Source organism: Malaclemys terrapin, chromosome 8 (genome assembly GCF_027887155.1).
Source record: "Malaclemys terrapin pileata isolate rMalTer1 chromosome 8, rMalTer1.hap1, whole genome shotgun sequence".
Taxonomy (NCBI): domain Eukaryota; kingdom Metazoa; phylum Chordata; order Testudines; family Emydidae; genus Malaclemys; species Malaclemys terrapin.
In genome coordinates this window covers 81711619-81729091 of record NC_071512.1, presented here as the reverse complement: position 1 = coordinate 81729091, position 17473 = coordinate 81711619, and the positions used below count along the sequence as shown (strand labels likewise).

The following is a 17473-nucleotide window of genomic DNA, read 5'->3' as shown; positions in this document are numbered from 1 at the left end:
CTTAAAGACATCTATTTTGTCCAAGCAATTTTTAACTTGTTTTTTCCCTATTTTAACCTTCTGATCCTACCTCATTTTCACTGGCATTCACTACATTAGACATCAAATCACAACCAACCTCGGTGAAAACCGAAACAAACAACAAACAACTTCTTTATTTGAAATGTAATAATAAGATAATAGGTCTGATTTAATTAGGCTTTTAACTCTTATTTCCTTCCTTTTTAGTTTAACAAGCCTAAACTACCTGACACTGTCCCTGCAGCATATACTTTTCTTACTCTTTAGAAAATATTTACAGTTCTAACTAAATCAAACTCTGTTTTTTTCTGCAGCTTTCCCTCTAATTTTGTAGGACCATTTATTTTGTTTTGGGATTTGTTGTTGTTGTTCAATTATCTTTCATTTCAAACCAAGTCAATTACCTTAAATATACTTTCAATTCCTAGGATCTTCTTCAGTTTTGTTTGAACCACGTCATCTGGAGTTGAATCATCATCTTCCTCTGACACTGGGGTTACCAGCTGGATTATTCTGAAAGCTGCTCTGGATCCTGCCTGAATCTCCAGCTGTATTTTGTCAATAGCAGCATCTGTACGGACTAAACACCAGGCACACGCATTAAGGGATATACTGCTTTAGTTGTACTGATGTGGATAAATGGAAATTTTTGTGCAGAATGCGATACCTGGTTTCAAAACTAATTTGATTTCATGCTCTCCAACCAATCTGTATAGAAATGTATCTTTTAAGAAAGCAGCATCTCGTAATTGCAGATTAAGGCAGGTTTGGCAACCCAAACTATGAAATTTGCTACAAAAGACTCGCGCATAAGATCTTCCTCCAGCTCTGTGGTGAAATTCCTCTTCTGGGCCATAGGAATATTTCTCGGACATCCCGTCAGAAGCTGTTCTTTGCTGCATTAAACAGAAACATGGCAGGTTTAAGGGGAATTGGAGGGGAAGCAAAAGTGACTCAAAACTGGTGCAGGACTCCCAAGCAGCAGCTGGCCCACTCTTAAAGGGGATTCCCAGCATGAAGGGCACTTAGCAAAGCAGAGCCTGGGGCTCTGTTACCATTTGCACTGATTCCCACAGGGCTTGGGAAGCAAAATGCACATCCTGCTCCCTGCCCTCTCCATCCTGCCTGAGGCCTACACCTTCCACGTGGATCTGATGTCCCAGGGAAGCCTCTCTATGGGGTACTGGGAAGAGGAAGAGAGCCCCAGGGATATGGATGATCCCTCCTACAGTGTGTCAGATCTGCACACTTAGGATCTACTCTGCACAGAAATGAGAGGAATGAGCAGACCAAGAGTAAAAATTCCATCACTTGGCCCATTACATTCTACGGCAGCAATGTATATGAAAACTGATTTTAAATGGTCTGAACACCTAAGTCCCATTGATTTCAACAGGAGTTATGGGAGCTCAGCACTTCTGAAAATCAGATTCATTATTTATCTATCTGTCTGTTCATCCATCTATTCATTATCTATCCATCCATCTATCTATCCATTAACTATCCATCCATCTATCAACCTATCCATTATCTATCCATCCATCCATTATCTATCCATCTATCTATAATATAGAAATACAGGAGTGTTAATTACCGTCATGACACCATTTATTGAAGTCCTTTCTGGTGATTTAAAACGTTGCTCAGAGACAGCCGATACAGCTTCTTCTGGTAGAACTGAAGATCTCTTTGCTGAAGTTATCTCTTCCACATTTCTTGAAATAGCATAAACTTTAGTCCTGTGGGGATAGGCACAATACACTACTTGTAAATGGCTCTATCGATAATATACTTTATTCTGATTTTTCACAGGCCTGCTATTTTTAATCCAGAAGAGATAGAGGTGATGCTAGTTGGCAGAAGAAAGCAATCTGAAGAAATAACAAGGGTTTTGACTGCTCTGTTTGTTGGTGGAGTCTACTCATCCCTTTCAAAAGACATTCACAACCTTGAGGTTGTTGGGGGCTCTCTGTTACTGTTGGATTCCCATGTAACCATAGTGGCTCAGAGTACTTTGTTTTATCTGTGGATAATAAAGGTAATCTATGACCTCTCCTTGCCACAGATACTGCCTTTGTCATGTCCAGATTGGACAACTGCAATACATTCTAAATGGAGCTGTCATTGATGCTGCCCTTCATCTACTTAGTGAAATGCAAACTACAACTGTTCTCCATGTACTGCCCCGGCTCCCCATCTGTGTCTGGTTGAAATCAGGTGTTGGTTCTATCCTGCAAAGCCCTACATGATTTGGATCTGGCTCTTTTAGAGATTGTCTCTCTCCCTAAGTCCCACCAAAACTGCTGAGATGAACTGATGTGTTTTGAGGACATTCTGTAGCTGTGATGACTTGAGGATTGGAGGTAGAGCACTTTCAGTCTAGGTCCCACTTATGGAACTCCTTCTCTCAAGTGGCCCTCCAGAACTTAAATTTACTGCCCTGCTGAGTACAGTTCAAGACACATCATGTTATGAACAATGGTTCTGCAGTGGGCTATTTATGGTTAATTAGAGTCGATACAGTATGTTGCTTAATGTGGACAGTCCCATTTAATCAGTTTCATATTTCTAGATGCTAACAGCATGAGCGCATAACAATTATTAACTAAATAAAATGTTAGAGTAGTTCAGCTCTGTATGAGCCAAACAAAGGATTATAAAGGCAGGGGCATTTAGAAGTGCACTAATGGCAATTACTCTACGAGTTAACTTGTATTTAACCACTAGAAGTGCACTGGGCCTGATTCTGTAGTCCTTACTTAGGCAAAATCCTCAATGGCTTCATTGCCTGAGTCAGGACTTCAGGATGAGGGCCATTAAATGACAGAGGACTGAAATTGCCAGTAAAGTGAAATACAAAAAAATACATCCTGAACATGGTGAACAAAAGAAAATATTTAGCATTCTATAACTATCCTACTACAGCAAAGTCTTAGCAAAAAGCCGTGTCTTTAACATTTTATAATAGGTAATTCACCATCAGTTGTACAGAAGAGTTAAAACTAGGGTGACCAGATAGCAAGTGTGAAAAATCAGGACGGGGGTGAGGCATAATAGGAGCCCATATTAAAAAAAGCCCCAAATATCGGCACTGGTCCTATAAAATCGGGACATCTGGTCACCCTATTTGAAAGTAAATAAAGTAAATATAACTGCTGTACCTTGCAGTCACTAGCTCAGTTTCCTGGTGGCACGGAGTTATTTCAAACTTCAAACTTTTATCTTTCATGTTTATTTTGGCATAAAATTTCATTGGGATGTTGGCATGGAACTTGGCATGAAATTCAAGACCACTCTGAAAGTACTGTGTATTGATTCCCATCATTGCCACTGTATGCGTGTATATGCTGAAAGAGAGGGAAAATACAAACATGCATAACCATATACATTGATAAATATATACTTAGAAAGCACACTTTGAAATGTAGAATTCACTGTATATAAATATCTTTTTTGGAAATCAGAGTTTGCTGCTATAAGAGGAAAAATGTCAATCAATCTATTGACAGACAAAGAGATATACCACATATGTGGAGGTGAGATCCATGTGACGAATTGCAGAGTCATGTGATAAATGAATTTAACATGGACTGTTAGACCTCCTCACCTGCCCTCTTCACTTCTAATCCATCACCCCAGTTCTTATTCTAATATTAGAAAACCCTGAGCTCTTTCAAACAGCTGCTATTTTTAAAAAATCAACTAGCTACAAAAATATTTCTTCTCCCCTCCCCTGCAAAAAAAAATTACACTAGCCTGAGGCCCAGGATGACCATATTTAGTGCTGCACCAATAGCAGCTTTTTTTCTATGTAAAATGTCATGACTTTACATCTGATATCACTCATCCCTGAAGGGGCAGAAATAGAAGCTTTATGGGAAGTGGTAGAATCCCAATTTGGATCCAGCACACACTGATAGCACTGCAAGGTCTGGGATAACATGACATTTTTTAGGCATAGAAAAGCTATTTTATGTCTTGTTTAGAGATACTTATATGGTTCTCTCTGAGGCCTGTACAACTGGATTAATGATGACTAAGTCACCCAGCAGTGTAGGCACAAAAAACCATAATTCCAGGATATTTTTTTTAATGCTCTGTAATGTATGTGGCAAGTATAGAACATGATGTAGTATGGAATAAAAGATCTAACAGCACCTATTTGGATTGACCTATATAACTTACACATGGCTTCACCCTCGTGAATAATTCAGCTATCCCAAATCCCTGCCAAAAAAATTATACCATACCATCATATTTATATACATATATATCCTAGTTTCCCTCACCTTGGGTTGATATCAGCATGAAGTTGCACATTGGCATCAAAGAACTGCAAAGGTTTAAAACTGCCAGATAAAGAGGGGGACATATTTACACCAACTGTAAGAGATAGAAAAGAATTATAGCAAAGGCAAAACAATAAATTAAGAGTTCCAAATTGACAGTTTTGCTAAAATAATAATAATTAGCACTTAGGTAGCGCCATTTCATCTTCAAAACACTTTACAGAATTAAGAAGGGCCCAGTTTTGCCCTTGTAGTGCCCACTAAAATGAATCAGGAGTTACACACCTGTATTCAAGAGCAGCATTTATATTCAGCTAATTAATTCTCACACCACGTATGATGTAATGATGTATTACTACCTCCATATTAGAAATCGGGAACCTGAGACAAAGAAGGTAGGCGATATGCCAAGACTACAGAGGGATTTAATGTTAGACCAGGAATTAGAACTCTGAAATTCCTATGTGTTGAGGTGAAAACATTAAATGATGCTTTTCAAAACTCACCGTTGGCTGCAGCATGTATCAGACCAGTACTATATAAACTGAGTTCTAGTGGCAGGCCAACACAGGTAGGGACAATGTGCCGAACTTCTCCTGCCAATATTGCCAGTGTCCATTGTCCTGCAATGCCTCTTTGGATTTGATTGATCACGTTCTTCACTAACATGTGCCTATCTGATGATTCAGTCAGAGCCTACAAAGGGACAAAGATCCAGAAGGTTAAGTGGAGGGAGCAGAAGGGCAGGGAGGAAACTGTGAAGCCCCTCAGACAAAACAGAAAAATAGGAGCAATCAATACCTTCACTGTCTGTTGAATGAGCTCCTTGTTGACATCAGCAAAGGCGAGCTCATGGCCAAATACTTTTACATAGGCTGATATGAGTGGGTTTTCAGGAGGCAGTTCCTTCCATCCCAGAAGCTAGAGAAAAAATGTTGCTTAATATATAGGACTGTATTAACAAATACTGGGTCAAATCCTGAGGATGTTACTAGGCTTATTCAGGCAAAACTACCATTGACCTCACTGTGAATTTGCCCATGTAGCACCTGGGTAAAGACGGTGGTAAACAGTGGACTACATCATAAAGAAAAAAATCATATACAGCAATCATTTTTTAAAAGAAAATTGATATATTGTATTTTAACATGCACTTTAATTTTTGTATTAATTATTACCATCAACATCATCTGTACTGGCCCCAATTAGGATCAAGGCACCCTTGTGCTAGGCACTGACACATATACAGCAAAAAGATGGTGCCTATCCCAAAGAGCTTGCAGTGTATGGCTAGATATGTCATTTGGGGCTTACTCATGTACTCCTCATTCACTGACACTTCCGTGGGAGTTTTGGCTGGGTAAGAAATGCAGTACCAGTTTGTAATATATTTCAAACAGATGTGAAGAAAGAATACACATACCGTCTTCCCAAGCACCTTCAATTTTTTGTATGTGTCATATTCAGCAAAGGGGATGTTCTGTTTCCTGACGAGCTCTGTTAGGCCTTGTGATTGGAGAGCCACCTATGCAAAACAAATAAAATCAGGCAGACCAGACTATGACACAGTTAAAACAGAGAGAGTGAAGGAGTATCAAAAATTAGTCTTTACTAGGTGAAAGCCATGAGAAAACTATTAATGATGGAGAGAGAAAATATGGAGCACCAGATTTAACCACTGTCACGAGCAGTCGTGACTCCATTAAAGTCAATAAAATTACATCTGTGTATCTAGTAATGGATCTGGCTCAACGAGTAGCAGGAAATCCCTAGTATAACCTTTACACATATATATGATAGGCAGTTATGGTTCAGGTTTACAGACAGATATTCAGTGAGCCTTCTGAGATTTCCTTTACTTTTGTTACATTTTATTCCATACTGAATGCTTTCATAGCCTCTCTCATCAGAGTCTATAGGCCAAGAGGGCCAAGGACAATTGCAATCAGACTCCTTCCCTCTGCACCAGCCCCTATTCAGGGCTGTGGTGAAATGCTGCAGTCCATCCAGAAGGCTTCCATGAGAAATATTTGTATAGGTCTGATTGTTGTTCTAAATGTAATATTTACCTCGACAAAATCAGTTGCGGTATTCGCATAGTAACCTCTCAGTTTCATAATTATCGCAGATGGCAACATACTGCTTGGACTGTTCATGAGATAAACTCTTCCAATTGCGCCAGCTCTATATTCCGCTATAGTAGAAATCAAAATACAGCAGAGATTTGGTTTTCACTATGGTGTCCAATGATATCTTGTGCACATAAGGTATAGTCACCATATGTGTGTAATCATGTAAATGAGTCTGTCAGCATTGATTTCTATGGGTTGCCCAATCTTCATATACAAAGTCTCTCTGAGGGGAGAATTTGGAATCATGTCCATTCTGGGAGGTGAGGCGGCAGGTCTGAGGAATATTGGGTCTCTACACAAATACCTCAGTCCATAGCTGAAGTCTAGAGATCCATAGCATTCTCCATAGATCCTGAGACATCTGCAATTTACTTTTTCCTACTCCAGGAATGGACAAATCCCACTGCCAATGGCAGGATTTCAGTTAAAATTCATGGCATTTCATAGCTTTTCTATGGGAATTTTCTAAGAATATAGTATTAGCCAAAGCAGTTCCACAGCATATCTGGTACTCACGATAATAACCACCAACGTGAATAACCTTGCTGTACCGATAGCTCAGCCTGTCAAGTCTTGGGCTCAGTAGTTTAAGGGCAATGTTGCAAGCAGCAGATCTAAGTGAAATGAATAATAATGCTCCATAATAACTGAATTCACTTTGCATTTATACTTAGAAAATTGTAATGGAAATCACTACTTACAATGTAGTAGTTTACTTCTCTTTTTACTTACACATTATAGAGCTGTGGGATCCTGCTTATTGCCAAAACCTTCATATGGGAATATGTGAAACTGGCGACCTGCAAACTGCTCTCCGTTAGCAGAGCATTGGCCATAGTTGTTACGAGAGGAAGAGCAGGCTTAGTTTCAAAGATGACAACACAAGCCATCATTCGGACAGTAGGAGCAAGTGAATGGTCCACAAAGATCTGGAGAAGAATTTCCCGTACCTGGAGGGGAAAAAAACACATTTCCAGATCCTGATAACTTCTTAGGGTGTATTCTCCCTTTAAAATAATGCAGTTTGCACTGGTGAGTCACCTACACATATTGAGGGAGAATAAAACTGAAAGTATGGCCGTCTTTGCAACGTAGGCACTGATGCACAAAGATAAGTATTGTTGGGACACAATGAACAGAAGTGGGGGGGAATTGCCATTAATAATATGCCCAGTCTTGCAATTTAGAATGACCTAATTCCCACTGACATCAGGGAGAGTATAGTGTGTGCAATTAGGGAAGGATCAAAGTAATTTGTATTCACCATTGCTTACACTACTTGCTATCAGTGGGACTTCCGTACATAGATTGTAGTCACTTAGATACCACAGTAATGAGCATGGTATAAAGGCACAGACAGACACATAGACAGTGAATTAACACACACTCTCTCTCCCCTGTATTATTTAAGTTCATAAAAGATCACAACATACGGTATAGGAAACAGTATTCTTTTTCATCTGCAGTTTATAATTCTCATAAAGAATCCTAAAAAACAAGAAAGTGCCTATCCTCATTACATTTTTATAGTTTTACTTTTTAGAATGAGATCCCGCAGTCCTTTTCTACTTAAAATTCCCACTGATGTCAGTGTGAGCTTTGAGTGCACAGCAACCACACAATCAGGAATGCCTGTAATACTGATTATACACTTTTATTTGATTTTTTATTTATCCTCACACTGATCAACTTTCTGCTTATGCATTAATCTATTATTTATGTCCAGCCACATATATGTGAAGAGCTAAGGGCAGATCCTTAGCTGTATAAATTGCTGTAGATAGGCCCATTGATGTCAGTGGGCCTATGCAACTTCACATCAGCTGGGAATCTACCCCTAGTGCATTTCCTAGCAGTGCTAGAGACAAAACAATCAACAAACCTGGTGAATGGAACCATTTTTGAGAACCCATGTCATGAGCCATGTTAAAATGATTTAACAATATTTTACTCCTTCTGAATTAAAATAAGACCATTTCTTGTCTTAATTTTAAAGTCTCATATAGCCACAATATGGTGTATCGGTCGCAAATTATTTTGGGCTCAAACTTATTTCCACTGCAGTCAATGGCCAAACTCTTCTTGATTTCAATGAGACCAAGGTCAGAGGGAGCGGTCTTTAATTGTGTACATAAGCAGCATTACAGGTCTAGGAGGTACAACATTAAACAATGCAAACCAGATTCTCAGTTGGGGTAAATCAGTGTAGCTCCACTGAAGTCAATGGAGCTATGCTGAGAATCTGGCCTTGGGTATCTGATATTACATACTGAGTTCACAAACAGTGTGTCACTGACTTGACCTGCATTACATCCTGCATTCTTTATGTCCGATGAGTTTGTTTAACAATAGTTTCACTTACTTTTGCAGGGTCTTTCCTGGCTATTTTTCTCAAGGCCAAAACAGCATCAATATAAATTCTAACTGGAAAAGCCATCGCGGCAGGTGAAAATATTGGCAAGAACTTCAGGATGCGCTTGATACTGGCTGGTTCTCCTGCATTGCCAATGGCTTTCAGAGCCAAAGCCATGTCATCTTCATGGTTCTTGCTGATTGCCTCGGCTGCAAGGTCGTGGAGGGGCTGCAAACAAAGCAAGAATGTGTAGCTTTGTTAATTCAGATAATAATCTCGCATGTACACACTGCCATCCTTGCCCACAGGGAATAAAAAGCCTTTCACTCCAAGACTTTGCTCTCTTCTTTGAGCTGAACCTTGCACATTTCACTCCCAGGCTCTCATTACCATAGTAATATATATAACATATAATATATATTATATATATATTATATATAATATAGAAAACAGCAAGGAGCACTCACTGACTAGTGTAACTTTCCCTGCGTTATAGCTGGGCCAGGTTCATCCCTGTTCACCTGCCCAGGGAGTTGCAAATTGCACCTCCCCACACCAGCCTGGCCCCTGAGTCCTGGGGGAATTCACGGAGAGGGTGACTCTCTCAGTGATTCTATTGCAACTTCCAGAGCCCCATAAAATAGGCTCCAAATTCAGTATTGCCAACACCCCTGGCAATCTCCATTAGGCACTGCTAAATGTGTTCCCCTATATTCTCATAACTTCATCTGAATGTTTTCTGCTTCCCAGATTCATTGGGTAGGATTGACCCATATGACAAGGACAGATTACTTTTGTACAGGCTTTCCTTTGTTTAGCCCTTTTGTGCTGGTTTTCAAGGTTTAAACACATTCTGATGTCAACAGACCATCCATCTCAGTACTCTGGTACTTATGAACATAGGAATAGACCTCCATAGTCTGAAGACAATGATCAGAGAAGACCTGGGGACAGTGTACAATCATGAAGTTTCTTCTTAAGATGGTCATTTTAGGAGCATGACTTGGGATATATCTGGAGCTTCATTTATAGTGGCATTGAGGAGTAATGGTAACAATGCAGTAGCATGTACAGGAACATACACCATAGTACTCTTATTATAATCCTACAAGTTGCCACTCATTGTAAATTCAATTTCAACTTGTTTAGAGAATCCATTTTCCTTATGGACTATCACCACTTGCATTCAAAATTCTGAATGGTTAAGGTTTTTCAAAGAGCTTCCATTCACCTTCTAATTTTCTTTGTGATTTTGCAGTTGATCACAGCTGCAAATGATGGAATTTAAACCTCCATTGTCCTGATTTACACTCAACTAGGTGGGAACTAACCTAGAGGCAGTTTCTGAAATTTCTTCAGGTATTAAAAAATCTGAAATAAAACCCACTCACCTGAAGAATTTTATTAGGACAAGATGATGACACAGAACAATATCTGTTTATCATGGAACCATATGCCAGGTAAGCAAGCTTGCGAAGCATAGGAGCTCTCTGAATTCGGAAGCTGGTCACTAGATCCTGCAGAAGTAAGAAGCAGCACATCTTAATATTGGTATCCAGTAAAAATCATATTTAGTTGAATGTTCACCTTACCTATTAGAACAAACCAGAAACTATCTTGGATTTTCCCAGGTATTTTCAGTAAAAAGAAATCAGACTTGTAACAATTTCAGACAAATGACCAGGATGTGAAGTTGCTGTGATATTACTGACGGTAACTAATTTTTCTCACACATTAATGATCAGAGTGGGTCTAAATTGTCCACATTTCTATTTTTGGCCAAAAAAAATGATAAAAATTTTCATAGATTTTTGGGGGGGATTTGACCAGCTATCATCAAATATCCAAGGTGTTTAAACATTTTCAATGATTGAAAAATTTCATCAAAATATCAACATTTTTCTAATTACCCATACTTTACAGTGAACTGCTTTAAAGAGGAAATATGTCATATCCACCACATATCACTGTGTAAATTCACTAATAAAAGTGGATTGTGGCCTACTAGTAGAAGGAGGACCCACCACATGGACACTACACCACACGCCAATATCCTGGACACCACGATCAGCTTCAACAATGGAATCCTATAGACAACTATATACAAGAAACCCACGGATCACCTCACCTACATTCACAGATCCAGTAACCACCCCAAACACACCAAGAAATCTGTTATCTACAACCAGGGACTCAGATACCACAGAATATGCTCTAAGGGGAAAGTCCAGGATGTACACTTTAACACACTTAAAATCGCCTTCACCAAACAAGGACACTCCCCCAGAGAAGTAGATCGCATCATGGAACAGGCCATCCAAATACACCAAGAGAATCTGCTTCAATACAGAAAAAACACCTGCTTTGACTGTGCAAACCTAGTTGTTTCCTGCCACCCCGTACTGGGGCCCATACAGGGTATCATTCAACAATTACAATCCAGACTCGATGGGGACCACATCTGGAAAGAAATCTTTCCCAGGCCCCCTCTTCTGGCCTTCAAACAACTGCCCGGTCTCTCCAAGCTCATCATCGGAAGCAAGCTCCACATATATCAGGTCCTACCAACTAAAGCGGCACCAGACCCTGCCATAACAGATGCAAAACCTGCAGATGTATCTCCACTTCTATAATGATAAAAAAACCCACAACACATCTTTCAAGATCAATGGGTCTTACACATGCCTGTCACAACATGTGGTGTATCTCATCCAATGCACTAACTGCCCCAGTACAACTATGTGAGTGAAACTAGACAATCACTACATTCTCAAATGAACTCAAACAGAAAAATGTTTAAAGATAAAAACACCATATCGGGGTGGGTGAACACTTTTCACAAAATGATCACTCCATATCTGACCCCTCAGTTCTCGTCCTCAAAGGAAACCTGCACAACACCTTCAAAAGACAAGCCTGGGAGCTTAAATTCATAATGTTGCTATCCTATGGCTGCAGTGATGTTAACTGGACACTTCACTTTGAATAGTCTCTTAGAATGTAACTACTTCTGGTAAACAATCTGTTCCACCCTGTGTTTAGCATGACAATAAGGGCAGATCTACACTGCAGCATTACTTCAGTATAACTACATCTCTCAGGATACGTCAGGGTAAATCTAGCAGAGATCGATTTATCGCGTCTAGTGTAGACGTGGATAAATTGATCCCCGATCGCTCTGCCATCGACTCCGAAACTCCACCACGGCGAGAGGCGGAAGCGGAGTCGACGGGGGAGTGGTGGCCATCAATCCCACGCCGTGAGGATGCGAAGTAAGTGATTCTAAGTCAATCTAAAATACGTCGACTTCAGCTACGCTATTCTCGTAGGTGAAGTTGCGTATCTTAGATCGATCCCCCCCTAGTGTAGACCAGGCCTCAGGGATGTGAAAAATCCCCACTCCTGACTGATGTAGTTATACCAACCTAAGTGTCAGCACAGACAGTTCTATGTCGGTGGGGGGGCTTTTCCTGCCGACATTGCTACTATCTCTCGTGGGGGATTAACTACGCCGATGGGAGAGCTTTCTCCCATCAGCGTAGAACGTCTTCATTAAAGCACTACAGCTGCACTCATGCAGCTGTGCCAGTGCAGCATTTTAAGTGTAGACTTGCCCTGAGTACCTGTCCTACACCCAAAGAGCAGCTCTGTGTCATTTGAAAGCTTGTCTCTTTCACCAACAGGAGATAGTCCAGTAAAATATATTAACCCCCCCCCACCTTGTCTCTCTAGTAGAAGAATTACAAGACAACAGAATGAGGAATGATCCTCTGTATTGTACTCACTGCTACAGCTTGTAAAGTGTGATCATCAGCTTTGGATAAATGGAAGGCGAGAGCGATAGTCAGAGCTGATTCCAAATAGCTGAGGTCCTCATTATGAATTTTTTGCTTAAGGAACATGAATGTCTCAGTAGTTCCTGCTGCACAGATTGCGCTCAATAACCAGCGCCTGTAAACAAGAGGAGGCATCCTTTATTTTCATTGTCAGAATTTCTCTGAAATGTTGCTTGAGAGTGATACAGTCAATTACCTATATTGAGGTTTATCGGCACATTGTTTCCAAAGAGACTCAAGGTTTTCAGGCGTTGCCACACGGCAAAGCTGTATAAGTTCTAAGAATTTGGCTGGAGCTTCTCTATTGTACCCTTGTTGATTATGCTGAATTAATTGTTGCAGTATTTCTACTATCTGATACAAAAACAGAAGGCAGAAGGGATTACAAGATATCTTAAGTGTCTGAAATAATTTGCTGATCTCCCATTAGCTTTATAAATAATGAAAGAGCCTAAAATATTAAGCATCTCATACCTGTGATTTAGGATTTTTCATCTTTATTAGCTGAATTGGCATCTGGAGTAGTTCTCTTGCAAAATCGTAACGAAGACTTCCGTAGTTTTGCAACTGAATTTCTGATGGGCTTGCTTGACTGTTTTTAATATCACTCAAAGTGAGTTCTTGCCTGCAAGGAAAAGAGTGAAATGTAGCATAACATTTTACTTTGGGTGCTCCATTTGTCTAAGCTAAATCCAGTGGATATTATAACTGAATGAAAGACTTCCAACAATAATTTCACATTGTCTGCAAATGGATCAGAAAATTCTCAAATTTATTCATTATTCAAAATCATTGAAATTTCTTGAGGTTATCATTTTACATTTGCAGATTGTTCACAAACTGTTCAGTAAGAATATTAACAAGTCACTCCATGTTGGTTATTTATATAAGCCATCAGGGTGTTGGGAGGCTTAACTGAAGTTTGTAAACACATGGAGATCTCTGGCTAAAAATATCAAGTGTACAATATGAGCGTGTATGAAACTTGCACCAACATGAACATTTTTACAGTAAAAAGTTTAGATTTAAATCTCACAGCTTCTCTATCATTTTAACAAGGCAAACTGAGGCGACATTAGTATTAACAGCATCTTACTGATATTTACATTTCTCAGATATTTCATTTTACTTACCCATGGCACGTATCCTATGCAAAAGTGAACAAACAGCAATTTGGGCTGCATTAATTACAGAGAAGAAACTTAGATACAGGTAGAGACACGTAAGGCCAGATCACTCCTCTGAATGCCAAAAACTAACAAAAGAACCATCCAGTTGCAGCATTTTTGTTTTATTCCCAAAGTCTTGGTGAATGTATTTTAAATGTATTCTCCCAGTTCTGATCATTATACTCATTTACAGTGTAATGGTTGAGGCCTACCTTGCTTCCGTGACAGCAACACCAGCAGGCTCACTGAAAGGGGAGATCTGATAGACCTGCTGGGACACAGCTTGTGTGATCAGGGTGCCAGCATCTGTGTATTTCATTTTGTAGGTGAATGCAGCTGTTCCTTTTATGATCTTTTCTTTCTAAAAGGGCAAAGAACTCATAGTAAATGAGAACAGACCATTGTTTAACTCCAGCTTTATTATGAATGGGCCAAATTCACCATTGAAATGAGTATTCTCCATCTCTGTTTAAATCAGTTCAGTGATATGTGTATACGCCTGCAGTTAATTTGGCATTATAGGTTTATATGTTCCATACCAGTGGGCAAGTAGCACAAGGGCGGATGTAAGCCATTCCAATGTTCTTCAGCACTTTATCCTGGCAGTTGTTGAGGTCTTTGGTTTTGAATACTGTGACTCGGTTACTCTTCTTGTCTTCCTGGATAATGTACCTGGTATGGCAGACACCTCCAATCCCGGCCTATAGAGATTGATAGAGCTTAATTGCATTTCTCATTTGAAACAGACTTTAATTCCAGGACAAGGAGCAGGTGAACAAGTAACCTTCCTGGAAACTGTATCTGAACCAAAATATATAATAAAATTATAATAAAAAATGAATGTTTGTTCTCATGGCAAAGTAGAATTAGAAAGGAAAAACAAACCTCTTGCAAGTCATATGCATTCTGTGACTTTTTGACAGTTATCTGCAACATGTTCAGAATCCCTCTCACTAGGTTAACACATGTGACAGGAGTATCTTTGGGGGCATAAATGTTCCCAATCTGCCCTCTGTTGTATTCAAACTTAAAGAGTTGGGTGAGGCATGATGAAATTGTCTGGATGAGTTTGGAAGATCGAGTGAATGGATCTCTGGGCCAGATTCCATTGTATTCATCCAGCTGTGGAGATAGGATCTGAGAACAAAATACAGACATCACACCTGTCAAAATTTTTGTCAGTTAAAAATATTTCCCTAAGAGAAGAATCTGAGCTCCATCACAAAGCCACTTGTCCAAACATTGCATAAAATTATCTCCTTTCCTTTCCTGTATTTGGGTCTGGGATGAGGCTGTCAAGACACAATTTCCACAAAGGATTTCTGCCTACCCAAAGTTCTGACAGAATAAAACAAATCATGCAACCTTCATTAGTCCCACAAACCTGGTAGTGCCATCTGAATGTTCAAGTGGAGAGTGAAAACCCTGATTACACAGACTATCTGCTGGGGAGGGAAATACCTTCCCTATTCCCAAAGCTTCAGTCAGCTTTCACACAAAGTGTTCTGGGAAGCGCAGCCGAAACACTGCTTATGTGTGCCTCCATATACAAATGTTTAGAATTATGGCTGCTGGCCACTGCAGCACAAAAACATCATTGGTTAGGAGAATGAGAGGACCATTGTTTTTAACAGGGGAGGAGGAAGGATCTCTGGTTCCCACCAGCACAGATATTATGCCCTTCCCTCTGGAGATGTGAACCAATTATAGTGCTAGCAGCCTATAAAAGGTGTTTAATTTTACAAGTACTTGCTTGTAATCTAGAGATGTGGGGGCAAGAGGACTGTAAAAACAGGACATCTCCTATATATAATTCTGATTTTATTCTAAGCCTTGATTAGTGACTGGTGATAAGTGTGGACTGCCCCTTTGTCATTTTAACCTACTTCAATATTCTGTAATTCAGAATCCCTGCACGTTGCCCTCAGTGATGTAAAGACAGGGCTACAGAAACAATAGACATTTAGGGTCAATTTTTGGTTTCTTTTACACCAGTGAAACTCATAAGAGTTCAGCTGGGTGTCTCCAGTATAACCGTGATCAGAATTTAGCAAAGTGAGTAAATATTTCTAACAGATATTATATTGTTTCCATTCAGATCTTTCCTTGTGTCATCATTATCCTATCGTTCAGTGAGGTACATCATAAATTATGTTGGTGTGGCACAAATCCATTTGTTACAGTAAATGTAACAAAGAAAAATAGCTTCTGGGCCAAATTCTGGCAGTGTGTGTGTATATATATATATTTCCCCACATTTGTCTCTTATTTCCATTTGCTTAGATGCTTAGCCCCTTTTCTCTTGCCATGTTTTAAACCATTGAATGTATTTTTTCTAATGAATAGGAACACTCCTAGAGCTGGGATATTATTGTTGTAATTCTCCAGTTCTGAATAAAAATTAAGCTAAACAATAAAACCAGGTGTGACATTTTATCTACAACATTCAGCTTTTCTCAAGCTATGGAAAAAATATGACAAAATGGGGTTATTTCATTCTTGAATTTTTTATTAACTTTCTTTTTAAAACGTCATGTTTGTCTGATAAAGTATTTGCAAGGACAGTTATTTTAACAAATGCCTCTGATATTTTTCAGTCATTATGGTAATTATGTGAATACAGCCTTCGAGCAAATTATATAACTTTGTTTTGAAAAGCATCTATAGATCTGGTGCCTGCTCCTGCTTCCATTAGCATCAATGGGGATTTTGCTTTTGACTTCTATGGTAGTAGGATCTACCCCATATCTGTAATTTTCCATAAGCAATCTGAGTTCTTCAAAACTTTTTGGGCACCTACTGCTGTGGAGTGCTGAGTGCTCTGAACTTCTCAGCTTCCAGCAAAACCACCAGGAGACAGGGGCATTCAGCAACTTACAGGAACAGCTAGAGGCCAATTCTTAGATCTGGCTAGGTACAAAATCCTGGTGGGTGGCAAAGAAGACTTTATACCACCTTCACCACCACATCCTGGGGCCACCCAGAGACCAGTCAGCTCCTAACACAACTAAGAGCAGCCTTAGTGCTGCTCTAATTTGAAACAGTCTGCAATAGCTCTGCATTGTGGCAGCCAAAGACAGCAGCAGCACTACAACACTCAGTCATGCCCTCTTTCCCCAGCCACCTCCTTAGCTGAGCACCTGCACTTGGAACTGGGAGGGGGGAGTATACAGCTGAACACACTGACTCTGTACTATCTGGGGATTTCCCCATGCCGGGGGAAATCCTTAACTGACTGGTTACACCAGCTTTACAGGCCCTTTGTATGTTGCCAAGATCAGGGTCCTAGGATTCTAATTGTTCTCCAGCTGCCAGTCCATTACATAGGCCTGGATGTATTACTATAACTTCCATTACTATTCAATGCATCGTCCTTTGCTTGCTTGCTTTCCTTCATATACATTGTCATTTACCTTCAGCATGTGATAGTTGTGTGACAATCCACTGATCTCTACTTTGCATGTCAGCCTCAGCCCAGCTCTTGCCAATCCTCTGTCTTGCAGACCATGCAGAATGAGGCCTTCATAGCTGTACAAGTAGGTCTTGCTGTTACTAAAACCAGGTTCTAATAAAAAAAAGTAGTTGAAATATCTACTTGTGCTAACATTTTTGTGACATTATAGTTCATCGTCATCATCGCAACAAAAAGTCACATGCCCAATTCTACCACCAG

General features: G+C 39.8%; 1 protein-coding gene across 1 annotated transcript in view; it reads right to left on the bottom strand.

Moving 5' to 3' along the window:
• LOC128841660 (vitellogenin-2-like) overlaps window positions 1–17473 on the bottom strand; it is a 35716-nt gene that overhangs the window by 17811 nt on the left and 432 nt on the right. Inside the window, exons 3-22 of the mRNA XM_054036911.1 lie at window positions 17214–17365; window positions 14686–14937; window positions 14340–14501; window positions 14013–14161; window positions 13106–13256; window positions 12828–12985; window positions 12581–12746; window positions 10187–10312; window positions 8805–9023; window positions 7175–7392; window positions 6959–7056; window positions 6380–6504; window positions 5734–5835; window positions 5112–5231; window positions 4817–5006; window positions 4311–4404; window positions 3183–3368; window positions 1616–1760; window positions 689–917; window positions 426–601 (exon numbers count right to left, since the gene is read on the bottom strand). Of these exons, the coding sequence (XP_053892886.1) occupies window positions 426–601; window positions 689–917; window positions 1616–1760; window positions 3183–3368; window positions 4311–4404; window positions 4817–5006; window positions 5112–5231; window positions 5734–5835; window positions 6380–6504; window positions 6959–7056; window positions 7175–7392; window positions 8805–9023; window positions 10187–10312; window positions 12581–12746; window positions 12828–12985; window positions 13106–13256; window positions 14013–14161; window positions 14340–14501; window positions 14686–14937; window positions 17214–17365 (3218 nt within the window). The remainder of the gene's footprint in view (window positions 1–425; window positions 602–688; window positions 918–1615; window positions 1761–3182; window positions 3369–4310; window positions 4405–4816; window positions 5007–5111; window positions 5232–5733; window positions 5836–6379; window positions 6505–6958; window positions 7057–7174; window positions 7393–8804; window positions 9024–10186; window positions 10313–12580; window positions 12747–12827; window positions 12986–13105; window positions 13257–14012; window positions 14162–14339; window positions 14502–14685; window positions 14938–17213; window positions 17366–17473) is intronic.